Genomic DNA, 25,539 nt, shown 5'->3' with positions numbered 1-25,539 from the left:
CACCAGTGGCTCTGGCTGCATGGGACCAACAGGACTAATCCTTCCCCGCGGATCTAATCCGGATCGGGACTCGGTCCCAGGGGAGGCCCCCACCGCCTCTCCTATTGTTTGGGGGCCCAGGTGAGCTCCTCGTTCCCACTAGACTCGGTTTCATCGCCTACTCCTAGGTCCGCCTCCTGGGACTGGGAATGGGGGAGGTTCTAATCTGGCCCTAGGACGAGGGACCCACCCCCCCGCCCCACGGCTGGACAGCGGGCAACGGAATCCCAAAAGCAGCTGTTGTCTCCAGAGCATTCCAGCTGCGCTTGGATTTCGTTCCCTGCTCTCCTGCCTGAGCAGCGTCCTGGTCCAGATGGGGTGGTCGAGCCCCTGACCTCCACACATCATTGGGTCGTGTGGTCCCCGTCCCTCTCAGGTGCTCCCTCAGGCGCGCCCTCAGGCTGGAAGTGACGGGTGTGGACGTCGGAGAGCCTGGGCGGTGGCCATCTCGAACCCGGGGATAGATAGCACTGGTGAGGGAGGGCGGACTCAAGGCCTCCGGATAGGGCTGCAATGGCGCTGAGTCCCACAGGGCCACCCCAGTCCGCAGCTCGCTAAAGATAGCCCTTCACTTCCTGGGGAAAAAACCACCCCAACCGTCTTCGTGTTCAGAGAGTAGCTGAAGTCCCCAGCTGGCCTCCAGCCCCAACCCTGTAAACAACTGCCCCCGTGGAGCGCGCCTGCGGCATGGAAAGCGCTTTGGAATGACACGATCACTCCCGTTGAGTGGGCACCCAAGAAGCCATCGGGAATGTCGTGTCCGCCCAGTGCTCTTTCGGCGCCTCCCAGGAGGGCCTTGAAGCCCTGTCCAAAGAGGGGCCTTGCCAAGCTTTCCCTGGGTCCCCTCCTTTCTGAGCTCTGAGTGCTCTCACTGCTCCAGGGCAGAGAGCACGGTTTTCCCAGAGCTCCGTGCTGCGCCACGGAAAAGGGGATTTAAGTTATGTTGAAGTGAAAACATTTGGGAGCCGTCGTGGCACTGGGAAGAGCTTTCTCTTTGGAAGAGGAGTAGGATGCTCCAGTTGAACTGTCCTTTAGCTGGCTCTTCTCATGGTCACGTGGTTTAGTTGGCTCACAATGGCTGGTTGCCTAAACCAGGAAGCGGGAGGATCCCTGTTAAAGTACACCACGCAGGTTAAAAGAAAGCTTTCAAAGCTGGAAATTCTGAAAACCATCACAACGGTACTAATTTCTCAAAAATCAAGCGAAGAAAACCTCCAATTCTATCGGGAGGGCGTTTATTGGGAATAAAGACGACCCATATTTCAAAAAAGGAAATGCTTGCAAATAACCTGAAACCGCAGAACACAAATTTTTTAAATGAGATTTTTCTTTAGGTCGTGAAGGTGGCGTTAATGTTAGCTGCCCTATTCCAGAGACAATTCGTAAGGAACTTTTATCGCTGTGTTCATGTATATGATGGAGGAAATTAAACGTTATCACAAATACAGAAATGTAAGATTTCGATGAGAGCAGGAGCCCCCACCAGGTCGCGAGGATCCTTGCCCTGGTTGGTAACACGGGTGACAGCAAAAGAACCCTACGCCCGGAAGGACCCCGAAATTTCGGACCTGGGACCAAACGTGGCAGGTGGGCCACGCTACGGCCATCGGTCAAAAGCTGCCGCCACGGTTCCCTCTGGTGCACCTGCCCACTCAGGGACCGGATTCCCGCCCCCGCCACTCGGCCTTCCCGGAAGTTCGGCCTCCCGACATTTTACTTCCGGGTCCGCTCGCTCCTTCCGGTCACCATGGCGACGGGGCGCCTTGGGATCGAGGAGACTTTGGGTGCCCTCAACGCGGCCCTGGGACCTGGCGGCCCTGTTTGGTTCAAGGAGACGCGCGCCCGCCACCTACGTGCCCGAGACTTCTTGGCGCCGCAGCGCGCGCTGCAGGCGCGCTTCCGGGACGGAGAGGTGGGCGTGGGCAGGGCCGGGATCTGCGGCCATGAGTAGCTTGGAGCGCCGCGGCCCGCTCACCCGCCTGTCCTCCTGCAGGTGCCCGAGTGTGTGTTCCATGCGGTGGCCGGCCTGCAGGGCCCAGGCGTGGCCCCGGTTTTGCGCTGCGCGCGGACATCCGCGGGCCTGGAGCTCCAGCTGCAGCGGTCCGCTGTCTTTGAGCGCGTGCTCGGCGCGGTGGCGGACTATGCCGCGCCCGCCGCGCCCGCTGCGCCGGGCTCGCGCGTCCTCCTGCACTGCCCATCGCTGCGCGCCGCTCCTTCCGCACTCCGTCTGAGCCAGCTGCGCGCCGTGCTCGTGGCCGATCACTTGGCGCGAGCTCTGCACGCTCACGGGTGAGCGGGGTCCCGGGGCAAGAGAGAATGCGCGGCCCTTGGGGACTGGCTGCTGCGGGTGGGAAGTAGGGGTGAGCCCAAGCCCCGTGCTCAGGCTGAAGCGGCCGCCCTGGCTTCGCAGGGTAAGTGTGCGGCTAGTGCCTGCCGTGCGGGACCGGCACATGTCGACCTTCCTGCAGCAGCTGCGGGTGGACTGGCCCGTTGCCTCGGAGCGAGCCGCGACGGAAGCCCTGAGGAGCCGCACACTGGCAGAGCTTAACCCTGCGGGTGACAGGGAAGCCCTGCCCCCTGGCGTCCTGGGCAACGTGTACCTGAAGGAGCTGGTGGAAGAAAGGGGACGCACAGCTGGCTATGACCCCAACCTGGAAAACTGTCTGGGTAGGACCTGGAGCCTAGCAGGGCCAAAAGGCAGGGACCCCTTCAGTCTCAGGTAGCCCCAGCGCCTCTGTTCCCTCTGCAGTGACTGAGGACTTGCTCTCCGTGCTGGCAGAGCTGCAAGCGGCTGTGCTGCACTGGCCTGAGGTCGGCTCCCTAGACCTGGTTAGTGACTGACTCCCATCCCTGCAGGACTCTATCTAGCACACCAGGTGCCTGTATCCCCGGTGACTGTTCTCCTTATAGGCTGCGGGCGGAGCCCCTGATGCAGACGGCTGCGTCGTAGTGCACGTGGTGAGCTGTGAGGAAGAGTTTCAGCAACAGAAGTTGGACCTGCTTTGGCGGAAGTTGGATGACCAGGCTCCTCTCAGCCAAGTTAGTGATGGAGCGCCCCCAAGTCAGAGGGTCCTTGAAAACCTGTCAAGGGGCCTGCTGGCTGACTGGTCCAAAAGGGGACTCTTGGCTTTAGGGAGACGTTCGGCTCAGTGAGTGGGCAGGTGCAGCTGGTGCAGAGTCCTGGGAGGTGGGATCTGGAGGCGCATCCTGGGGAACACTGAAGAATAGCTGGACTGTGCCCTGAGGGGCTTGACAGGGTAGCACTAAGCCTGGTGGTAAAAGGGAGGGGAGGGAGTCCAGACACCAGATTTCAGTTCGTTGTGGGTTTTATTGCGGGAGGGTGTTGTCTGCTGGCTGAGCCCCTATCTTCCTGACAGAAGCACCTGGTCTGTGGCCCAGTGAAAGTAGCTGGTGTGCCTGGCACCCTGACTGCCCCCGAATACTACAAGTAAGTGAGGCCAGAAGGCGGCCATCAAACCAGGGTAGTTGAGGTGGGGACTCTGCCCCCCGGCCCTCTTCTCACTTTTTTCAAAATGCAGGTACCGGCACGCCCAGGTGTGCAATGCCTCAGCACTGAAGCACAGCAGAGACCTGGCACAAGGTGCGCCTGGGAGACCCTGGCTATGCTGTAGGGCGGGGGCAGGTCATTTGCACCCCTACCTTGTTCCTCACCGGCATAGACTTACTGACCTGTACTCCCTCAGACCCAGCCTGGACAGAGACCTTCAGGGTTCTCTCCGTGGCCACCATCAAGTTTGAGATGCTAAGCACAGCCCCGCAGAGTCAGGTGAGCCTGGGTGCCCCACCGGACCAGGACTGGGGGACAAGGTGTGTGGTGGCTGTCCTCCCTCGCTCACTGCAGCTGTGCCCCTATTCCTCAGCTCCTCCTGACCCTTGCTGGCAGCAGCGTTTCCACAAAGGGCACCAAGAGTGGCATTTTTGTCATGTATAATTGCGCCCGTCTCGCCACACTCTTTGAGGGTTACAAGCACAGCATGGAGCAAGGTCTATACCCTACTTTTCCACCTGTGAGCAGTCTGGATTTCTCACTGCTCCATGATGAGGTGAGTGCCCCTCCGGTAACTGGTACCTGCAGGAGGTGCGGGCTTGCCCTCTCAAAAGCCTTCTACCCACAGGGCGAGTGGCTGCTGCTCTTCAATAGTGTCCTCCCCTTCCCAGACCTGCTGAGCCAGACAGCAGCCCTGGACCACACAGCCCCAGGGCTCCACATCACTGCACGCACAGAGATGGTAAGGCAGAGGGGACCAGGACGGACTCTGCACTCTCTTTATTCTGGTTAGGGTACGAGAGCAAAGAGACAGGCCAGTGACTCAGTCTCTGTCTCTAGGTGTGCAAGCTCCTGGTACAGCTCAGCATGGACTTCAGCTCATACTACAACCGCGTACACATCCTAGGGGTAAGCGCACAGTAAACGGGGGGTGTGGGAGGGGCAGGGGAAGCAAAGGATGAGCCCAGCAGGCCCCTTCTCTCCTCCAGGAGCCTCGACCACACCTGTTTGGTCAAATGTTTGCCCGCCTGCAGCTTCTACGGGCTGTGTGTGAAGTGCTCCACACTGGCCTAGCCATGCTGGGTCTCCCTCCACTGAGCCACATCTAAGGCCACAGAGATTCCAGTGCTGGGAATGTCCACAGAGTCAGCAACTGGGAAAAAAACAAAACAAAACAAAAAACCAACATTTTGTTGGAGATCTAGAGCCAAATAAATTGTTAAAAGCTTTGTTCTGTTGTGGGGCATGGGGCGTGGTCCCGCCTGCCCGGTCGGCACTCTGCTCACCTCCAGTTCCTGCTCCAAAGTCAGGAACCCGCGGCGGCCGCCTCCTTCCCTCAAGGCAGGCCGGGCATGGGCACGGACAGTCACTCCTGCTCCACTCTGTCTGTGAGCAGGCCCCGTGCCCAGCATGCCGGCCACCGCGGGACACCTCAGTCATACCAGTTGTAAACCTCAAGTCCCTGGCCCCCAAGAGCACAGCGGTGGCCAAACTCGGGACTCACAGGCCAGCAGTCCATGTCAGCCACGTCTGGCACGTGGTACACAGTACTGTTCATGAAGGTGGGCTCGCCATGCCCTAGACGCCAGAAGGTCAGCCGCTGGTCAATGGAGGCTGAGACCATGAGGCTTGGGCTCAGGATATGGAGGCCTGTCACATGGGCAGCATGTGCACAGGGGACAGAGTATTCCTCCAGCACATGCAGCTGCGGTACCAGCTCAGCACCCCCCACAGCCTCTTCCAGCTCTGGCACCTCCACCGCGAGCACAAAGACGTGGAGGGAGCCATCCTCACTGCCACTGGCTACGAGATGGCCCTCATGTGTGGGCAAGGTGTGCAGGCTGTTGACACCACAGCTGTGAGCCTGGAGGGTGAGGCAGGGGGTGCCCAGCCCTAGAGAAAAAAGATGGTTGTCAGGATCTAGATGCCACATGGATGAAAGCAAAGTGGAAGGCCGGGAGGGTCAGCCATAGCCACACACTAGCTACTCACGGTAGGGGAGCCCAGGGTCTGCTGGAGGCTCCAGGACAGTGGAGCCATGGTCTAGCACGGTGGTGAGATCCCAGAAGGCCAAGCTGCCATCGGTGGCTGCACTGCACAGAAACAGTCTCCTGGGAGCCAGGAAAGGGCAGCTGGATCAGTCAGGGAAACAGAAAGCAGTGGGAGCCCCCACCGACCCGTGAAGGACCACCATGCAGCCCCTCTCACCGCCGCTGGTCGGGTGCCTCATGTATAAAGGAGTGGACCTTGAGGACACACCGCTTGTGGTGGAAGGTTTCAGCCAGCAGCTGCAGCCGCCGTCCAGAATCCTGCAAAAGGAAGAGCCTGGGGGGCGGAGGGTGGCCCAGCTCAGAACCCACTCTGGACAGCCCTACATCCTTTGTCCCCAGGAATCCCTGGGCCCTAGTCTCTTACCTCACTGCCCCGTCACTGCAGGCTGCAGCCACAAGAGGGCCAAGGCCAGGCTGGTTGAGCTCACACACAGCCAGGGACATGTACCTGCAGAGAACACGCAGCTGTCAGCGGAACCCTGTCTGACCCCGTCCCAGGCTTCTCCAGGCAGTGCATATCACCTGGTCTCTGGGTCCACCTTGACCATCCGGTGTCGATTGCGCTGCCGGTCCCAGTACTCATCCAGCCGGTGGGATGAAAGGTGCATAACGTGGCAGGCCAGGCGGCTTGGGGTGCTGGGGTCCAGGGTGACCATAATGCTGAAGCAGTGCATCTCAGCCCGGCCCCCCGCGGACACCACATGGGCAGTCAGGCCTGGCCGAGGATCCTGAGGGCCACCTGGGGTGCCAGTGCCCCACACAGCCACTGCACGCACCGAGGAGATATGGTTACAAACAGCTGTGAGTGCACGTGCTGAGCCCGTAGCTGTGGGGAGTGCCAGGACGCAGATGGTGGTGTCCTCGCTGCACGTGATCACGATGTCGATCAGGTTGGGCCCCTCGCTGCCAGGCTCCAGGTGGTCAGGCTGCATGAAGCTAGGCACCTCAAACTCAGGCCCCAGGATGATGGAGCCCACACGCTTTACACACGTGATCTCACGGCCATGCAGGCTCTCCCGGAGAATAACATGTGGCCGAGTGCAGCCACCCAAAGCCCGGTACAGCATGACATCCCCATCCTTGAGGTAGGCAAAGGCCATAGCCGCCTCAGTATCAGAGAAGGCCCAGGAGCGATGCCCTCCACCACAGTTGACGATGTGAAGCTTTTCATGTGACCGGGGGCTCCACACCACAAACTCATTGGCATGGAAACCCAGAATGACCATGTTACCATCAGCCACCATGCGGAGCCCAGCCACCCAGTTCATGCCTCGACAGGACTTCTGCCTTAGGACTGGCTGGAGTTGGCCGCATCGCACAAAGAGCTGGTAGTAGGCACCATCGCGCCCTGTGGTGTACACATAGCCACCATGGCAGGTGACTGAAGTCACACCCTGCTTCCCATGCAGAGAAGGGAGGGTGGACACAGGGCCCCACTCGGCTATGGTGTTCTCACCCCCATCACTGCCACTACCCACTTCAGGTGCTCCGGTGCCAGCCCCGGCCTTGCCTCCAACCCCAAGGTCCTTGAGTAGAGCTGGTCTAGAGGGGAACAGCAACACAGAGCCCCGGCGGTCTCCACACACCAGGAAGTCACCCGGGGGGAGGAAGGCACTGCACGTGTGCCATCTCTGCTTGCTTGGAGGCAGCAGGTACCGGCAACGTTCCTTGACAAAAATAGCCTTGCCAGAGGGCGCCGCTGAGATCTCCAGGCAAGCCACCACGCCGCCAGGGCCCGACACCAGCAACAGGAGCTCCTCGTAGCCACGCAGGGCCCAGCTCACGCTGTGCACCTTCCCACGGAACAGGGTCAGGTCCACGGCTGCAGTTGGAGTATTGATGGGGACAACTTTGACACGACCCTCCCCATTGGCCATGGCGCACAGTCCAAAGCCCTCGGGACCAGGGGCTGCCTCCAGGAGGCAGTAGGACTGGAAGCGCTTGTCCTCCAGCAATTGCTCCCAGCACTTGACTTCGAGGTCATAGAGGTACAGGGCCCCTGTATCGGTCACTGCCAATACTCGCCATGAGCCAGCCAGCGTCACAACCTTGAGGGCACCTGGCCTGCTACGAGATTTGAAGCAGAGAGCTGAGACCCCTGAACCTGGGTACCCACGCCCTACCAGGTGCCACAGCCGGATGCCTGAATCATCGCCCCCGGTGATCACCCAGGCCTGCCTCTCGTGGGCCGCTATAGCCCGGATCCCACGGCCCTGGTGGCCTCGAAATGCCTGGAGGATCTCACCTTCGTGGCTCCATACCAAGCAGACACAGTCCTCTCCTGCACTGATAAGGTAATTCTCTAGCAGCTTGACCTGCCACACACGGGAGCTGTGTCCAAAGCAGTGCCCAATATTCTGCACCCGACCCCCGGGCACCCGTAGGTCACCCACCTTCCAGATGCGAACACTTCGATCCTCTGAAGCTGTGGCCAACAAGCCCTTGCTTTCCAGATATGACATGCTGAAAATGACGCCCACGTGCCCACTGACCCGTCGGTCGGGGGCTACAGGCTTACTATCTATTAAAGCAGTTGCTGGGTACCAGACTAGGAGCTGGTTAGAAACAGCACCCGCCACTATGGTCAGCTCCTTCCAGGTGTCTCCAATCAGACAGGCTGAGGAGAGCGTGCACCTGTCTGTGCAGGGCACCTCCTGCAGGAGGCACCCTATCACAGGGTCATAGAGCACCACTGAGTTGTGTCCCAGAGCCAAGGCCATGTTCCCTTCAAGCCAACGTGCATCCCAGATCCAGTCAGACATGTTCCACAGGCCAGAGCGCCAGAGCTCTCGGAAGCGGCCCTGTCCCCAGCTAATTTTAACAACTCGGAGTCCTTTGCTCCCAAACACAGCCACCATGGCCTCCGAGTCAAGGTTTCCGTTGGGTTCTGGTCGCACCCGGAACCCATGAATAAGATAGTGGCCAAGTAGGTTCTGCACTCGCTTCATCATCCGTAGATGGCCACCGAGATCCAAGGTGTACACCAGGACATCCGGCCCCTCACCTAGACAGAGGCAAAGAGCTGCATCAGAACCGCTCCCCCACCTCTGAGGAGCCGTGAAGACGAGGCGGGGAGCAGGGAAAATTCCCCACATGTGGCCTATGAACTTGTCAGAAAACTGGAAGCCTGAACACCCGAAAAGCTTTGGTCTCAGCCTCAGGTGGCCTTTTAGTGCTGATGTCCTGACCCCGTCAGTCACTCCTGACGTTCGGCTCAACCACGAGTTCCTCAAAGTCACAGCCTCCTCCTCCCACCTAACTTCAGACAGGAACCTTCTCAGCTTCAGTCCCCAAATCCTTAACCTCATCTACCTATACAGGAATTCTAACTGATCCTCCCTCCCCAAGGGAGAGGCAGTCCCAGTAAGACAATCTTCCCACCTTGGGACCGCAGCAGAAGCCCTCCTGACTTCCAGGAGCTTCTTCCCCGTATCTCAGAGGATGTGAGCATGTTCCGTACGGATGGGAAGAACTAGAAGCAGTGCCTCCCACGGCCCCGCAGGCACCTCCCACTCTACTAGCTTCCCCTCAGCGCTTTTGATGCTCCTCATTCCAAGGACCATTACCACTCTCTGCCCATCCCTCAGCCCCAAATCAGGAAGTCCACACAGCTTACTCCTCTTAACTTCACACTTCTTCTCTGTCTCCAAGTTCTGTCAATTTCCTTTTCTAAAGAGTTTGCAAATGCCCACCACAGTGACTTTGGTCCAGAACATCAGTCACTCATGCCATTCCTAGTCTGCAACCTCAATCTTTCGACATTCGACAAACATTTATTGAATATCAGTTAAGAACCAGACAATGAACTGTACGCTAGAGTAGTGAATAAAACAAGCACAGAGCCTGCTCTATGGATTAGGCAGACACAAAACAATATCACACAAGATATGTCATAATTGCGATAGGTTTCAGGAAAGAACTATACAGGCTGCTTGATATAAAATGAAAGTCTACTCCAGTGGTTCTCAATGGGGGGCAGGAGAGAGATTTTCCCTCCAGGAGACATTTGACCATGTCTGGAGACACTTTTGGTTGTCACAACTGTGAGCTGTGTTACATCTAGAAGTGGATGCCAGGAATGCTGCTAAACGTCCTACAATGCACAGACAGCCCCTCACACAACAAATGATCTGATCTGAAATGTCGACAGTGCTGAGACTGAGAAACCCTGGTCTAATCTAACCGGACTGGGTGAGTGTCAGGGAGCCCACCTCAAGGACATAAAATTTAGACTGAGGAATCAAGGATGAGCAGTGGTTGGCCAGAGGAAAGCAGGCAGGATGGAGGGGGGTTGAATTTTTCTTGTCAGAGAAAATAGCAAGTTTGATGGCCCTGAGGTGACCAAGAGCTTTGGGTAGTGTGGCTGGAATCGGAAACGAAGGGCTCAAGGACGAGCTAGAGAGAATGCTACTGAGAGAGTCAGGGAGACATGGCTGCATGGCCTTGAATTATGGCAATAAAAAGGTACAGATGCCACATGTATGAAGTCCAAATTGACCAGACTGGAAGTCACAGGAGCAGGTGAATTCACCTGAAGAGCTTTCTAACCTGCATTTCCTAAATCATTCCCCCGCTGAAACCCTTCAGCGGGGCCTCCCCACCACCTTTGGGGATAAAGTCAGATCTAGACCTACAACAGTCCGGACCCTGCTCCAGCAGCAGAAAATTCCCTTTCCTCCCAAAATGACAAATTCAGCCTCAAGGGCTCGGCCTGCTTACCCTCTGCCAGGAACTCACTTCTCTTCCCCTAGTTCACTCTTGTGGTTCTTTGGATTTCTGCCTAGCTATCCCCTCCTCCAGGAGCCTCAGGAGTTTTAGCTCATGGTAGGGACCCTGGGCTCCCAGAGCCCCCACACCTGATCAAAACTGGGCCACTCCTCCCCACCCCACCCCTTACACATCCACCCCTCTTGGGATTGGTAGCAGCTCACTCAAGGCTTGAGAGCCAGTACACTGCTTTGAGACCCTTATAAAACTCTGTAGCAGCAGCATCAGTCACTAGTGGCTTCCAGTCAGGCCTCACTGCTCCTCAGGGCTGTGTCCTCTCAAGAAGCAGGACTTTGCTGGCCTGTGCTTCCCAACCCGTCCCTCCTCCGATGGGCATCGATTTTTCCAATCATCTCAGGAGGGTCTCAGCCTTCGCCTGCCCAGATCTCATCTCGTTTCCCACGACTCCATCCTTGGCAGAGAATCTTCATTCCACTCTTGCGGGGAAGAGTCTCGCCGGACCGCCGAGGCCACACCCCCGCCTTCCCGGGCCCCCGCTCTCCTCCGAGGGCAAACCCCCTGGACCCGCCCACCTTGGGGGTATCCTCATCTCCGACCTCTCCGCCCCATCTCTTTCGAAGAGGCCAAACCCCCGACTACCTCATCCAAGGGGCCACACACCTCTTCCCCCTCCCTCCGAAAGGGCTCCGTCTCCCTGCACATTCCGCGGCCCTACTCGCCCTTTCCACATCAGCTGCAGTTTAGGGAGGGCCTCGGAAGCCACACTGGTTTTTTTTGTTTCCCGGGCCCCTCCGGCCGGGCCTCATTCCCGCCACCTCCAGGGCTCCGCCGCCCGTCCTCCCCCGGGCATCCCTTTGTTCCGTGGCCCCGCCCACGCGAGCGCGCGGCCTCCTCCCTGCCAGCGCGCGCCTCAAACTGAACCTCACCCGCCAGCAGCCGCTCCCCCACGCACTCCAAACCCGTGACCGGGAGGAGTATGAGCTCGGAGGTTGCCCGCGGCCAAACGTAGTCCTCGTGAGCGTCCATGTCGGCCGCCCAGCTGCTGCAGCTGCCACCGCCAAGAAAGATGAACTCTCGCGAGACGAGCCTCCCCGGCGCGCAGCGCTGATCTACAGCGCCCTTAGCAACAGGTAGCCGAGCCCCGGCGACCCGCTGCCGGTGTCCAATGACGACCCTTCGCCCCATGCGATCCGGCTCACGATTGGCGGGGCCGCCCTCAACCCTGCCCCTCACGTGACTCGCCGAGCCTCCGCCTACCCGCTCTGCCTCCTGCCCGCCGGAGATCCTTTGCCAATCAGCTCAAAGGAGTGTGCTTTTATTCATCGGGGCAGCATGGTCTGTACGCAATAAATAACATGGGTATGGGAGCTGTGCCCTAATCGCGGCTGGAGGCGGGGATGAGGCAAGACGTCGGCCAGGCCTTTGGCCTGCAGATGGACAGGAGGACGGCAAGGCCCCCGACCTTGGGCGGTGCGCGACCTGCGGCTGGGGGCCAGGGCCGGCACTTTCCTTAGAGCTCTACGCGCGCGTCGCGATAGGCGCGGTCCAGGGCCCACTCTGGCTGCGAGTCGGCGCCACCTTCGCGGGCCAGGCGTGCCATCTCCTGCTGGAACAGCGCCTGCCGCGCTCGGCTGGGGTCCACGTTGATCCAGTTGTTGGCGATCCACTTAGTGCCACGCGTGACCAGACAGCCCCCGTGCAGCGAGTAGTCATCCACGTCGCCCACCCAGCCTAGGAGAGGAGGGTGGTGTGAGCAGGTAGAGGACGGGAGGGACTAGGTTGGGCTGATCTGAGCTTGGCCTCAGAGCCCAAGGACTCAGCAAGGGTGGGCTCCACTGTGCACACCTTTGGTGGCAAACATCTGGCCTCAAGGCCTCATTGGGGGCTGGGCATTTCTCACCAACTAATGCCTTGTCAACACCACTGGCCCTCTGAAACCAGCTTTCTTGTTGCCAGGCCTGTCCAGAGCCCTCCCCAGCCTTGGCTGGTGAGGGACATGAGTCCCCAGGCCCAGTGAGCTGGAAGGCAGGGGCATCAGGGAATCACAGGGGTCCAGATAACCCAGGAGGCTGCAAAGATACAGGCCACCAAAGCCACCGAGGATGGTTTTTGGGAGGCACTAGGGGCAGAAACGGTCCACTAGGATGGCAGTTTGGTCTGAGTAAAGGAAGGCTTCCCTCAGGGCACCCCTGGCTTGGCCACAGGCCCTCACCTTGCCCATCAGGCAGGTAGTTGTACCAGAAGACTGCTGTTCCCTGCCGGGGCTTGACACGCAGGTTTCCCTTATCACAGTGCCTGCGAGTGTCACGGAGGTCAACGTCATCCTGAATCAGACTCTGTGGGCAGCAGGGTGGTGGGGTTTTCATGGTGTCCCCACTGTTTGGCCAGGAGCCAAGGTCAAGTAGCCAAAGGTAGCCAGAGGGAAATCAGTCAGATGTGCCCAGGGGACCACTTGGGCCCTAATCCCAGACCCAGGCAGGAATGAATGTACCACATTTGCCCAAGGCTCTGCCATCCCACTAAGTGACAGCCCCGTTGGCTCTTACCATTTCATCGTAGGTTCTGTTGTCTGCTACAGGGAAGACAGTCTCTCCCCCACCGGTGACGTTGTTCAAATAAAACAGCACTGTCATGTAGCTGTAAGGCAGGGGGGCCGTTGAGCATGTCCCCAGCTGTGGATGCTCCCAAGGGCTTACCTGTGGGCAGGATAAGCTGCCCAGGTTCCCAAGGGCCAGAGGGACAGGCTGGGATCAGTGACAAGAGGGCATGTCAGTCCCAAGATGTCCTTAGTCTGTTCTTCCCACAAATCTAGTCTCTGTGTATGACAATATTTTCTGTGGTCAAGCTCACAGGTGCACTACCAAGGGCCAGCTGGGAAAAGTGGACTAGCCGAAGCAGCAAGGCCATGCAGAAGGGGTGACTGTGACTAGAAGGGACCGAGCCAGAGCAGGCATGTGAAAAGGGGAAGCCTGCCTCCCAGCCTTGGCAGGGGAAGACACAGCTTCAAAGAAAGAAGCTGAGGCCTCTAGCAGTGGAGGCAGGATCAGCATCTGGGGAGGAGACAGAAAAAACTGGGGTTCCAGCCTTGGCCTCTGCCTCAGAACTCTGGGGGCAAGTTTCAGTGTTTGTGGGTACCTCAGTCTGACCACTGAGACAAGATTCCTGACACCTGGTAAACAACCTAAACAACCTGGGGGGCAGAGGTTAGAGCATCCTTGTTCCAGATGGCCCACTGCTCTCCTGGCCCCATGCCAGGGGGCATGCCCACAGGGCAAGGCTGTGCTGGTGTCATGCGGGTGCCTGGTCTGGGAGTTAAAGTCAGCCCTCAGGTGGGAGGTACTTGCCGGCAGGAGGTCTCGAAGGGTACAGACTCGTTGGCTACCAGTTTGGTATGGGAGCAGATGGTCTCCGGGTACACAGGCCCGCTGTCCACATGGGCATGGTAGTGGCCTCCCTCTCCGTACCGCACAACCTGCAGGGGCTCGCTGAGCTCCACGATCTCAGGTGACAGGCGAGTGAGGCGCAGCACCCTGGTGGGCAGCAGGCATTCGGCTGGGCAGCCCCGCGCAAGGTGGCACCCTGAGGGAGCTGGCCACAAGCTCTGCCCCTGCCTACCTCCCCTGCAAGCTCCATAAGCCACCCCAGACTGGTCCTATAGGAGCAGGAAGAAGTTAATCATGATGCACACTTTCTCCCTGATGCAGGGGAAGCCCGCGAGGTGAGAAAGATGAGAATTCCACTAAATTGGGGAGGGGACCCTCCCCCAGGAAGGTTGTCTAAAACCCTTGACTGCTCAGAAGCAGGGGGTCCTGTGGACCAAGATAAGAAGTCATTTCTGTAATTAGCAGAAAACAAACATTTGCTCTATCTCTAGTCCCAAAGGTATATTGTTTACCCACAGGGCTAATTTGCCTTTGTTAATTGCCTGTCTTTCGATGGGTCCCAAACCTGGTCCAACAAGTGGAAGCTAATCCTGAGTTGGCTAATCAATTCTGTCTTCTCTACCCAAGCCACGGGCTCCTGAGGGGACCCTGCATTGTCCTCTGCGCCTGCACCAGGGAGGACGGCATCAGGTGCTCACCTCTGGCGGATGGCACGCATGACATGGTGGGCACCTTCCCCCTGGTAGAGCCACGTGTGGTGGCTGTTCCGCACCAGCTCACTGGACTCTGCCTTGTGTCTCCTCATGTACTTGTGGAAGTCCCGAAGGTCCATGTTGGAGAACTCCTGCAGGCTCAGTACTCCTGCACAGGGCACCCGCCGTCAGGGCCCACAAGCCCATGTGGGGAGGCCACGGTGGCAGGCTGCACCTTCCTACCCACCCTGGCCTCAGGCTCTGGGGGGCCATGTGCATCTGTCACCCAACCTGGACTCTTGGGTCAGATGAACCTGGCTTCTGTCACATCAGGCCCTACAGGAAGACCCAGAGAAGTTCATTTCCCTCAGTTTATGCCCTGATTTGGCCCCCAACAAAAAAAAGCCCGACCCCTATTAGACTGGCCAGAGCAGGCTCTCCAGAGGAAGTTTGAGCTATATGGCCAGGACCCGAGGCCACAGATTTCCCCTGGCTCTCCAGCCTGGCTCTATAGAGCATAGTGACCACCCTCGGTCCTGTAGAAGGTGAAGAAAGAGAGCATTTAGTGCCAGGTTTTGTCTGGGGCCTTCCACACTACAGGCTGTAAGCGAGGGCTGGGCCCCAAAATTCTTCATGACCTCAGGTCCCATCCCAAGTGGAAGGTACCCAGTGCTGAGACATATTCCACCCTTTGGCCCAGATTTCTCTGAGAGTAGGGGACACTCAAGGGCTATGAGCCCTGTCACCAGTTCTGTACATAGAGGCAGTAACAGCATGATGCCACTCTAGCCACAGGTCCCGGCTAGATTCTCCACTCTGGGTTCACCAGCCACGTGACCATTCTTCCAAGTCCTGTGTGACTGTTGTAACTTCCTCACTTGGTCGAGAACTTGGGCTTGAGGGTGATGACTACACCTCAGAAACCTCCTAGAGGTTATTGTCAAGGCAGGGGTACTTGCATGACGGCTCCCCAGCCCGCTCCCACCCCCAGCAGTTAGAATGACTCCAGGTGGGCACGAGGAAAGCAAAGGAGACCTTGGTCAGACGAAAGATGCTGTGTGCTTGAGCGGACCCTATGCCTGGCTGGAGAGAGGCGGGTGGAGCAGGATGAACGGCCAAGCTCAAGCTGGCCTCACTGTCTCTTTGCTCTCGCTCTACCCACTCTGCCCTCTGCCAGCCGGCAACCCTACCTGCTGTACCCCAGACTCTGCCTAACGAGGGTAAAAGAGTCTCGGAGGGGAATGGGAGGGTCTGGCTCCTGCCTGCTTCCCAGGGGTGAGTTCAAGGTGGGCCCCTTACCTCCTTGCCCCTGGCTACTGTAGAGGCTGGGCACAGAGGGACAGGAGGCCCCCAGGGACAGAACTGCGGAGAGGGAGGAGCTCACCATCACCATCCGGGTCCGCTTTGATTGCAGAGTACATCTCCTGAATTTTCTCTGGTGTCATCCACCGTCCATTTCCTAGGCGAGTCTGGGCCAGGACCTAAAGCACAAGATGGTCCCTCAGTGGGGTGGCCCTGGTGATGGAGAGCCACCAGAGCACAGACAGCCCCCCAGTCCTTGCTGTAGGGCTAAAGTTTCAGGTGACTGGGCATGGGCAAGGACTAGGACAGGCCTAAGGTCCCTGAGCCGAAGTGGGGGTCGTTAGGTCCAGTGGCACTATAGGGGAGAAGGCCAGGAAGCTAGTCATGCGCACTCTCCACCTGCTGGGAGCGCTGTCCGCTGGTTGGAGGAGACAATGAAGGACAAGCCCATGTCCTACTCGGACACCCAAGGTGAGGTCGGGGAGACCAAGGCCTAGGTGTGAAGAGCAAAGAGGCACCAGGGGGAGGCTTGGCCAGGGCATGAGCATTGGACCAGGCTCAGGGGGGCGCTCTGTATAGGCAAGGGAACCCACACCCCACCAAGACCTCTCCCAGAAGCCCGGGCGTGAGGGGCGTGCGGAGGGATATGCAGACTCCTAGCCACCTCAGCTGCCAACTCCACCTTGAATTCCGTGGGGCTCCCAGCCATGGCCACCAGGAATCCAGACCCAGGTGGCACAACACCTGGGAACTGTAGTAATAAATGCCATCACCCCCAGGTGGATTCTCCCGCTATTCTCTGGTGTTCACAGGGAAGCAAGGAACTATTTGGGGAAGAAAGGTGGACCCTGAGCCTGGGCATGCCCAAGCTGATATGAGGTGGCATCTAACTCTTGGAGCCAGGGCTGAGCAGGACAAGTGATCTGGCCACTAGAAAGACAACTGTGGGCACTCTTCACCCTACGCCCCTCCCTTGTGCCTGCTCCAGGCCCTAGGATCTTGACCTCACGGAGCTGCAGGCGACCATCGCGGTTCTGGTCCAGCAGCCGGAAGAGGTCCAGCTGGCTGACCTGCATCGTGCCCATTGCCTCTTCGTACTCTTCAGTGGGCAGGATCTGGCTGCGCTGTAACCCCTTCATCTGTGCCAGGTGGATGATGAGCCGACACTCCTCACCACTCAGGAAGCCAGGGATTTCTGCCAGAAGAGGAGGTGGGCAAGTCCAAAGATTGAGCCGGGGCACAAATGCACCCAGTACCTTCCTCTCCACGGGGTCCTTGAGGTGCTCCCTGTACTGTGGTAGTCACCAGGTCAGGAGGACTTCACACACCCCTTTACATCAGCGCTGGACACTGACCCCAAGGTCAAGTTATCCTGCAAATTTGGCCAGTGCTGGGGATGTGGGGGACTCTCTCTTTGATGCTGAGAGCACATATTTTCCAGGGGAGCCCTGGGAGGCAAGCCAGAGCTGAGCTGGGCATGCGCTAACCCACTTCGAAGTGGGACCGAAGGCCAAAGAGTGAACTTGAAGAGCAGATGGTTGACCTCTACTTCTTACTTGGTATATATTTAAAAAGTGGAGGGATAGATGTCAAGTTGCCCAGAACAGGGGGGTCAGTGGGAGTCACTTAGGTTTTTGGCAGATGCTCAGAGAAAATGCCCCAGGCATCCTTTGCTTTGGGAACAAGTATACACTGGATGTCTGCTCCGTGCCTCCGAGCCCCTGAGTAAAGGCCAGTCAGGCCCAGGCTTGGCCCCAGTGGCCGGATCCCCTGCACCAGCCCCACAGCAGCTTGGTGGAGCTGGAACGTGGGCCTCACACCTGGGGACCCCCATCTCAGTGGCCCCGGTCACTTCCGGAACAGGAGTCTGAGCCCCGTTTCCCTTTTTCCTGGGAGAGAGGACTTCCTTAAACATGGGGACAAGAAGCCCACAAAAGGAACTGGCTGGAGGGAGGGCCACGCCGCCACCAGGACCCCTCAGACTGCAGAGTGGACTGCCACTTTTCTGGGTTATACTCCCAGCATGAGGTTCCAGTCATGCCCAAGAGGGAGGGCAACGGCCACTCAGCCAGGACCGGAGCGGTTAGAGTATCGCAACAGATTACACTTAGGTAGCACAGACTCTGTGTCTTGTCCTAAGCATGACATCAAGTCCTTAATCTGTATACTCATCCTAGAAACCAGGCCCCATTCATTTGTCCTTCCTATCCACGAGGAACCCCAAGCACAGAAACATCAGCAACTGGCTCAAGGCCCCCCTTGAAGGGGTTCACCCACAACAGCCATCTGTCTCAGAAAAGGGTTCACCCACAACAGCCATCTGTCTCAGAAAAGGGAAAGCGGGAGTGGCTGTGGTACTCCAGAATCCATATACTCACGACCAGATTCAGCTCCCATGGGTAGGTGACCCAGATGTGATGACATGAACACAGGACAAAGGCCCCCACTCCTGGCCTATATGACCTCCCCCCTACCCCAACCCAGCAAACCCAGAAAGGGTATGAGCCATCCACTGGGGGGCAGCGCTGCTGGACAATGACTTAGAGCAAATTGCTAATGAACAGACTTAACTCCTGACAGCTTAAACGATAAACAAGAAAAAGAAAAGAAAGCACATTTTCTTCAGTTTATTTGGTGCCAATAATCCACAGGCCCAAAGGAGATGCCACCAACCTCTACAGTCCCCTGCCGTGTGCTAATCAAATGCAAATGGCCCAGGCCAGCTCCCTGGGGCCTAAACAGGTGGGTCTGAGCACCTAGGAGCTGGGCACACATTAGCTCCTGGGATGTGCGTACAGCCCTATAAAGCCGTCAACCTCAACCCAATAAGGTCAAGGCAGAGAAAGCAGGTGATGGCTTAAGGGCTGTGGCTGCTGGTGGCACTGCTGGTATTGTGTTGGCGGGGCAGGGGCTCCCTGGGGACCCATGTGGTGCATACCCATTTCCCCAGCCATGGCAGTGTCACGACACTGGCTACACAGAGATGTGACTGCCTAACTTGCTGGACCACAACAGCGGCTGAGGCCATCCAGCAGTCAGTCCGCTGGCTGCCCCTGCTGGCCGGGGAGTGCCACCCGGATGCCCGCCTTTTCCTCTGCTCCCTCTTTGCCCTGGTGTGCCTCGACAGGTAGGGCAGGGGCTTCAGGTGAGGGGGGCAGGGGAGGGCTCTTTTCAGCCAGGGCCTGTACTAGCAGCTCTTCGCTAACCATTGCTGGGTGCCCCTTTGTGCTGGGAGATGGCAGGGGTGAGGAGGAAGATGAAGGATTTGTCAGGGTGTTCCTGGCAGAGGGGAGCAGGTGCCCATGGGACAAGGAGACACAGGCAGGGGATCACCTATGGTGAACACCTTTGGTCTGGAACCACAAATCATCAAGGGCTCCTGAATGTCAAGGTAGGCAAGTGGGCAGGCTGCTTTAGCCAGAGGGCTAGGAGCCCCATCTCCAGTGAAATGTGCAAACTCTGTCTGCCCAGGGGGTCCCAGCAAGACACGGAGCCCCGGCTCACGGGTGGCCTTTTCTTCCAGAGATCGCGAGGCCAACCAACCCCTCTTCCCCAGCCTAACCTATCCCGTGAACAGTTCCCTCAGGTTCTTTGCTGAGCGAGGGCCCGTGCCAAAGCCTCAGGGTGACCATGCCAGAGCAGCAAGACTGGGCTCTTTCAGAACCCAAGGATGGGGCCTCTGCACTCTTTGCCAACCCCAGCCCTGGCCAGAAGCTGCACGGTCTGCAGGCCTTTCAGGTCAAGAGGGTGGGCCCTGCTCTCTCCCTCCAAGATGGGAGCGAAGGCCGAGTGCAGGGCCCCTCCCACACTCACCTCCCAGGCTCGGAGCTGGAGGGGGAGGGGCGCAGGAAAGGGGAAAGCAGCCTGGACTACCCGAGGACGGGTGGGGGATGGGAGACAGAAGCGCTGGGAGTGGGGATGTAGGGCTGAGGTTCCAGCAAGCAGAAAGCCGGGGTGCAGGTCTGTTGCTAGGTGACCAGGCGTCGTTGCCCAGCAACCGCGGAATTACTGGCCATGCCTCAGCGCTCGATTACCTAGAAGGTACAGCATGGAGTCCAGGAACCCTGGTCCTGGGCGACCAGCCGCCTTCCCCGCAGGGTCATCTACCCGTGCCGTAGGCTGTGCGAGGTCGTGCAGGCCAGCTGCGCGCCCATCATGACCTGCTACGGCTACCACTGGCCAGCCATCCTGCGCTGTGGACGCTTCCCCTCCGGCCAGGACCTCTGCGTGGCGGCCATCTCCAACGGCTCCCGCCCGGGACGCCCACGTGAGTCTGTGCACAGCTTCTAGGCTGGTTTTACCCTCCCTCGGCCGCAAAGGCAGGGCTCCACCCTTTCTAATCACTCCCTGCGGAAATCAGGTAAATGGATCTCTCTAGTGGGAAAGAAAAGGGTTCACCCACAACAGCCATCTGTCTCGGAAAAGGGAAAGCGGGAGGGGCCCGGGGCTAATGGCCCACCTCCCCCACCTGCGGCCTAATGGGAGCCTCCCTCCATCTCTCCCCGCAGTGCCCCGAGCCAGCTGCAGGGACTGCGAGTTGCAGGAAGCCGGGTCCTCCACGGAAGTCCTGGACACACTTTGCGCCAGCGACTTTGGTGAGCCCCTAGCGTTCAACTGGCCTTGACACACCTTACAAGTGCCTTCATTCCAGCTCCGGGCTTGGCGCTAAGACAAATGAAAGGGGGATACCCAAATGCTATGCCCGGTTAGAGCTAAAAACTAAATTCCTTTAATGAGCATGAGACATCGCTAAAACAACAAAACAAACATCTGCTAAAGAGGGTGGGATCTGGGAGGACAGCCCTTCTCCAGGACCCGGATTCCTAGGGCACAGCATTAGACTAGACGGTTCGCCAGCTGGAAGGGATGGGGGAGGGGATACTCCCAGAGGTCCCGCTCATCATCCTGCCCCTCTGATCCCATTCAGCAGTGAAGGTGAGGCTCTCCCTGCCCAACCCGTCCATCCTCCGGCCCTTCAGACTTCGACCTGGGCTCACAGCTAGAGGTGCTGAAGGCAGGCCCACTGCCCCCTGTGGAGCGGGCACCCATCCTGCGATGCTGGCTGCAGCAAGATGCTACATGTGTGCACAGCCTCCTGTGAGGAAGGCATGCTGGGACCTACTTGCTGAGTGGGGAGGTGCAGGGCCACCGGCTGCTGGTAACCATGGCCTATACTTGGAGCCGGGGCCACCGAAATCTGCAGCTGGCCATGAGCAGATGGCACCATCACCAGTGCCCAGAATAGGGGTTAACCCAAGAAAGGAGAGCCTGGGACTTCGTAGCCACAGCCTCTGTGGTGGCCACACAAACCCTGTGCTCCCCTGGACACACATAAAACCATCTTTCTGCTACCCTCATTGATACCTGCTGATCAGAGTCCAGAGAAGCTCCGAGGCTCACCCACGAATGGCTGGGCAGAAGCCTACTTCCATGGTCACGGCTAGGGGGTCCTTTCTGAGCTGGTAGTGCTCTGCCCAGACAAAAGGCAGGCCAGCTCCCTGGCAGCCATGTGCACTGGGCAGGCAAGGCCACCTTTTTGTGCTTCCTAGGTCTGTGATGACAGCCTGCCCAATGCCCTGCTGCTGCCCACAAGCCCCAGCACCCCAAGCTGAGCCTCAGGGCAGGCACAAGCCTTGGGCTGTGCTTGCCCTGGGCCTGATGCTGCCTGTCAGGCCCCAGAGAGACTCAGCTGTACCTGCCTGACCTTTACTGGGTTGAGTTCTGCCAAGCAGCAGGCCTGTGGAACAGCAGGGGGCGGGGAGGGGTCCATGCAGAAAACTGCTTGAAACTGCTTACAGACCTCAACTCATATGCACACTAAAATTCCTTCCCTACTTCTGGGCCTCCAGTATTTGTTGAGAGCAAAGTGGTCTTAAGTGGCTGCTTAATCGTTTTCTTAAGCTGAAAATGAATAAATTTGGAAATCTTATGATAAAGCACTCATGATTTTAAAATAAAATTGTTTTGTGTACTGGTGTCGATCACTCATTTACTTTAAGTAGTTAAGAAAAAATGGATTAAAACTCTCGCTGACCCACTGGAAGTGCCCCTTACTGCTCTTGAAGAGGGTGCATCAGGAGGCAGCTGTCCAGGGTGGTGGTAGAGGCTGCTCTGAGCACGCAGGCAGGTGCTGGACTAGTGGGTGCTCAGGAAACCCTGCCAGCTAACCACTATTATCAATAGTAGACAGGACTCTGGCTGCTGGACCCATGGCCAGAACAAATCAGGCCTCCCATACATGCAGCTCCCTTTAGGGTCAGAGGCACAAATGACACCAATAAATACAGGAGACAGTTTCCAATGATACTAGGTGCTAAGAGAAAACCAACCAGGCTGATCCAACCGAGAACCCGTGAATCACTTAAGACCAGTTTGAGGTCAAGAGAGGTCTCAGAGGAGGGGATGTCTGAGCAGAGGCCTGGTGGAGCTGAGGGCCCCCTCTGTTGGCAGAGCTAGGTCTGAGCCTTCTGGTGGAGGAAACAGCACATACAAAGGCCCTGAGGCAGCAATGAACTTGGTGTTTGAGCAGGGAGTGAGTGAGGGAGTGGCAGGAGATGCGGTCTGAGAAGTGAGGGGGACTGGGGGTACCGAATAAGAAGTGATGAGGTCTCATCCGCTATTTAAATACAGAATGAGAGCAGGTGGGGTGGGGGGGGGTGGAGGAAGAAGCAAGCCAAGTGAAAGAAAGAGATGTTCCCAGAGAGACGACAGTGACTCGGAACTGCAGTCTCTCCCTTCTGAACTGAACAGGACTAAGCCCTCAGCTGACCTCCGGTGCTCCGAATCCTTGGGAAGTGCCTACCAGTCAAGCAGGTATTTCTCAGGAACTCAGGTTGGGACCTTTTGTAGCCCAGGTCCCACTTGTCAAATGTCTCTAGTTACGAGGGTGGGAACAGGACCTATTTTGCCAAGGGAGAGACTGGAGGTTGCATGGGATCCTCCCTGGGAAGTGGTGGGGTTCTCCTCCATGGACATGGAGGCACCCTGGGTAGAACCCAGGCCCCTTGTCCCAGCTTACATCCTGAACACCTATCCCTTGAGCCCTGGCATCTTGGGCCCCTGAGGCTGGCAGGTCACAGGTTTGGAGCCAAGAGCAGAAGGACAGAGGTGGCAGAGCCCACAGCAGGCCCACTCTCCTTGGGCCCCACCTGCTCCTTTACGGTGACAGAGGACAGACACTGCCCCTCCTTGGGGTGAGGCTTGCCCCTGGGCATTCATCCAACACCACCTCCCTGGCTTTCCCTCTCTCACAACTGGACATCTTAGAATCACTGATCTTGGCTTCATTAGTCTCATCTCATTTCACCAAGCAGCAAGGTTCAGGGCTTTCTGGGTAAAACCTGGGACATCTTCCACTAACAGACTCAAAGGTAATGTAAGAGTCTGGAGGAAATGAGGACCCCAACCAGAAAGTTCTCGCTGCAGCTGCCCAGTTCTCCCAATTGTGCCCTTGGTAATTTGCAGAAATAGAGACCCATCTATCTGATGGTTGAACCAGAGCCGGTTTACCTTTGCCAGATCTCTTCTGCTTCCTTTAATTTACTTTTGGTGACTTTGGGTCTGGGTTTCGCATTCTCTGCTTTGTAGGACTTTGATGCAACAAGCAGCATGTTAAGGGGTTAGGGTTAACTCACTTAATCTAACATAAATCTGAAATAAGTATATACAGGTCTCAAGAAGGCTGAGGAGAGAAAGCACACCTCCTTCGGATGAGTCTGGTCACGGCAGTGTAGAGGTGATAGTATGAGTTCTGTACCCCTGGACTGGATCGCCTTTTCCCGACAGCCACCTGGCTTGGGCCCACAGTTCCTAAAGGTCTTTGCTCAAATGCCTGCCTCGGGGAGCCCCACCCTGGCAACCCTATTAAGAGTTTCAACCTCACTTGAAATTCTGCCTTACCTGTCTGTGATCACTTGTCACCATCTGACACACAATGTATATTCATTTATTAGTTTATTTATGGTCTGTCTCCTCATTTGAACGTCAACTTCAGGTGTTTGGGTTTTTTTTCCTGTTTTGTTCATTGCTGTGTTCCCAGTACCTAAAATAGTGCTTGGCACAGACTTCGACATTATGCAATAGTAACCGCCACCACCCACCTTATAGGGTCCTTCCTGCAACAGGACTGACATCATAACCTATTTCCCCTCAGACAGCATGTACGTGAAACCATTCTCACGGCTCTAGGTATTATCCCTGACCAGGCCCCTCCGCTCCAGGTCTAATGATATGTGCTCAGATGTTCTGCTGTGGTCCCCAGCCCCTTCCTTAAATCCCCCTATGCACTCCATCCTCCAGCAGCTAAAAATGGCCTGAGTCTGCAGATAAGTGTGTCACTGAGGCTGGGTACCCAGGGCTGGGATGGGCAAACCTATCCTGCAAAAGATCATGTGTTTGGGAGCCCCCAACTTGTTGACACTGGTGGTCTCTGAAGGACTTCAGAGTCTTCATGGCTAGTACGCTGGCTTTAGAGTGCAGGCCTGAGAGGCAGGCTACTTGGGTTCTCATCCTAGCTTCACCTCTGAACTAGCTGTATGAGCCTGGCCAAGTGACTGCAGCAATCTGTGCCTCAATTTCTAACCCACTAGCCTGAGGGCGGGGGGTCTACACCCACCTCATAGACAGGTTGCAAGAATTAAAGGAAATGATCACATGAAGCCTAGCATGTCACAAGAGCTCAGAAAATGTGAGCTATGATGCTGGTTCCACATGAGGACACCTGGGAGGGAAGGCTTTGCCTCCTGTGGCTGAACACAGAACTCCATCCTGAGAAGAATCTGAGTGCTGGTCACAACGACTGGTGCCCCCCTGGGGCCGGTTTTGGGGGCACCGGTTTATCCACAGTTGGACAGCCTGTTTTTCATCAACCCACAGGGCCCACTCTGGGAGTGCAACTCCTCCTCAGAGGCCTGAGATCAGCTAGGAGCAGTTATCAGTCTTTCTCACCCTCCCCCCATTCTAGAATGTGACAGAATTAATGGTGACAAGGAGTATCCAAAGACAGTTTCTGTGAAATGTTGAGACACTAGCTTCAGGGTCACGTTGCTCAGCCCTGCGGTGGAAGGATCAGCTGCAGAGAATAGGTGTCAGAGAGGGGAATGTGGAAAGGTCACCCTGCAATCTATTATGGAGGTGGGGCGGGACACTTTGAGAAACCTCAGGATGGGAAAAAAAGGTACTTGGAAGCAGCCATTTTCAAAACAAAAGTCACGTGGTCAAAATGTGCCTCAAGGCGGCCACCGCGCAGCAGCCCCAGGCCCTTTCCCGAGCGCCCAGCGGACTTACCGAAGAGCAGCGGCTTGAGGCTGAGAGTTCGGATGAAGTGATCCCTGTCGGCGACCAGCTGGACCTTCCGCTCGTGTCCCACCTAAGGGAAAGGGGCACAGTGAGCAGCTCAGGCGCCAGGCCGCGCCGTCGGAGGCGGGAAGAGGCTCCCCAGCCGGGGCGAGAGGGAGATGCGCGCCAGGAACTCAGGGAGCAGCGGGGAGGCTTGGACTGGGCGCCCTGGGCCCGGATCGCAGCGAGGCGGGGGAACCTCACCTTGATGCCCTCCAGCCGAGTGAGGGGAGCCAAGGCTGGCGCGGGCCCGGGGCCCGGGGCGCGGCGCTGGGGCCCGGGGTCGCTGCTCTCGTCGCCGTTGCTGTAGTGTACGAAGAGCAGCAGCGCCAGCACGTTGCCCAGGTACAGGTGCACGAACACCATCAGCACCAGGAAGTAGGCGCGAGAGCAGATGCCGCGGGGCTTGCACAGCGGCCGGACCGGTGCGTCCTCGCAGTCGCCCAGCCCGGCCGCTGCCCCGGCCGGGTCATGCTCGGGCGGCACCCACTGCGGACTCG

The 25,539-nt window shown here is 57.7% G+C and overlaps 3 protein-coding genes across 7 annotated transcripts in view; 1 reads left to right on the top strand and 2 right to left on the bottom strand.

Annotated features, from left to right (window-relative positions):
• Positions 1 to 635: 635 nt before the first annotated feature.
• DALRD3 (DALR anticodon binding domain containing 3) lies at positions 636 to 4,776 on the top strand. 4 transcript variants are annotated; one of them, XM_011375390.2, is made up of 12 exons: positions 646 to 1,951; positions 2,033 to 2,328; positions 2,450 to 2,706; positions 2,789 to 2,868; positions 2,950 to 3,078; positions 3,417 to 3,487; positions 3,579 to 3,640; positions 3,744 to 3,826; positions 3,921 to 4,103; positions 4,176 to 4,289; positions 4,388 to 4,456; positions 4,537 to 4,776. In XM_011375390.2, the coding sequence occupies exons 1-12, from the start codon at positions 1,787 to 1,789 to the stop codon at positions 4,654 to 4,656; spliced, it is 1,629 nt and encodes a 542-aa protein (XP_011373692.1). In that variant the 5' UTR covers positions 646 to 1,786; the 3' UTR covers positions 4,657 to 4,776. The 4 variants fall into 4 exon arrangements, 3 of the variants coding, with proteins under 3 accessions (XP_023376320.1, XP_023376319.1, XP_011373692.1); XR_896816.2 differs by lacking the exon at positions 4,537 to 4,776 and having other exon boundaries at positions 636 to 1,951; positions 4,219 to 4,289; XM_023520552.1 differs by lacking the exon at positions 3,921 to 4,103 and having other exon boundaries at positions 639 to 1,951.
• On the bottom strand, positions 4,313 to 11,467 carry WDR6 (WD repeat domain 6). Of its 2 annotated transcripts, XR_896817.2 has the most exons (7): positions 11,253 to 11,463; positions 6,121 to 8,602; positions 5,963 to 6,046; positions 5,756 to 5,872; positions 5,540 to 5,658; positions 4,834 to 5,440; positions 4,313 to 4,700 (listed from the first exon to the last, which is right to left on the bottom strand). XR_896817.2 is itself a non-coding variant. In XM_011375391.2 (6 exons), exons 1-6 carry the CDS (start codon positions 11,350 to 11,352, stop codon positions 4,980 to 4,982), a joined length of 3,363 nt encoding a protein of 1,120 aa, XP_011373693.2. In that variant the 5' UTR covers positions 11,353 to 11,467; the 3' UTR covers positions 4,314 to 4,979. The 2 variants fall into 2 exon arrangements, 1 of the variants encoding a protein (XP_011373693.2); XM_011375391.2 differs by having other exon boundaries at positions 4,314 to 5,440; positions 11,253 to 11,467.
• A 158-nt stretch (positions 11,468 to 11,625) lies between these two features.
• The window catches only part of P4HTM (prolyl 4-hydroxylase, transmembrane), a 17,833-nt gene continuing 3,919 nt past the window's right edge, over positions 11,626 to 25,539 (bottom strand). The window contains exons 2-10 of the mRNA XM_011375458.2: positions 25,244 to 25,535; positions 24,989 to 25,070; positions 16,708 to 16,898; positions 15,786 to 15,882; positions 14,408 to 14,570; positions 13,671 to 13,856; positions 12,873 to 12,963; positions 12,539 to 12,662; positions 11,626 to 12,057 (exon numbers count right to left, since the gene is read on the bottom strand). Of these exons, the coding sequence (XP_011373760.1) occupies positions 11,837 to 12,057; positions 12,539 to 12,662; positions 12,873 to 12,963; positions 13,671 to 13,856; positions 14,408 to 14,570; positions 15,786 to 15,882; positions 16,708 to 16,898; positions 24,989 to 25,070; positions 25,244 to 25,535 (1,447 nt within the window). The 3' untranslated portion in view covers positions 11,626 to 11,836. The remainder of the gene's footprint in view (positions 12,058 to 12,538; positions 12,663 to 12,872; positions 12,964 to 13,670; positions 13,857 to 14,407; positions 14,571 to 15,785; positions 15,883 to 16,707; positions 16,899 to 24,988; positions 25,071 to 25,243; positions 25,536 to 25,539) is intronic.

The sequence above is a fragment of the Pteropus vampyrus genome, unplaced genomic scaffold, assembly GCF_000151845.1.
Source record: "Pteropus vampyrus isolate Shadow unplaced genomic scaffold, Pvam_2.0 Scaffold271, whole genome shotgun sequence".
Classification (NCBI taxonomy): Eukaryota; Metazoa; Chordata; class Mammalia; order Chiroptera; family Pteropodidae; genus Pteropus; species Pteropus vampyrus.
Note: the sequence above shows the minus strand (reverse complement) of the source record. Positions and strands in the feature narration are given on the sequence as shown.

Coding starts and splice junctions, on each gene's coding strand:
- WDR6 (XM_011375391.2), bottom strand. CDS start 11,352: ATGGACGCTCACGAGGACTACGTTTGGCCGCGGGCAACCTCCGAGCTC. Junction 5,873..5,962: donor TGCAGTGACGGGGCAGTGAG/GTAAGAGACTAG, acceptor TCCGCCCCCCAG/GCTCTTCCTTTTGCAGGATT. Junction 5,441..5,539: donor AGACCCTGGGCTCCCCTACC/GTGAGTAGCTAG, acceptor TTTTTTCTCTAG/GGCTGGGCACCCCCTGCCTC.
- DALRD3 (XM_023520551.1), top strand. CDS start 1,787: ATGGCGACGGGGCGCCTTGGGATCGAGGAGACTTTGGGTGCCCTCAAC. Junction 1,952..2,032: donor CGCGCTTCCGGGACGGAGAG/GTGGGCGTGGGC, acceptor GTCCTCCTGCAG/GTGCCCGAGTGTGTGTTCCA. Junction 3,079..3,416: donor ACCAGGCTCCTCTCAGCCAA/GTTAGTGATGGA, acceptor TCTTCCTGACAG/AAGCACCTGGTCTGTGGCCC.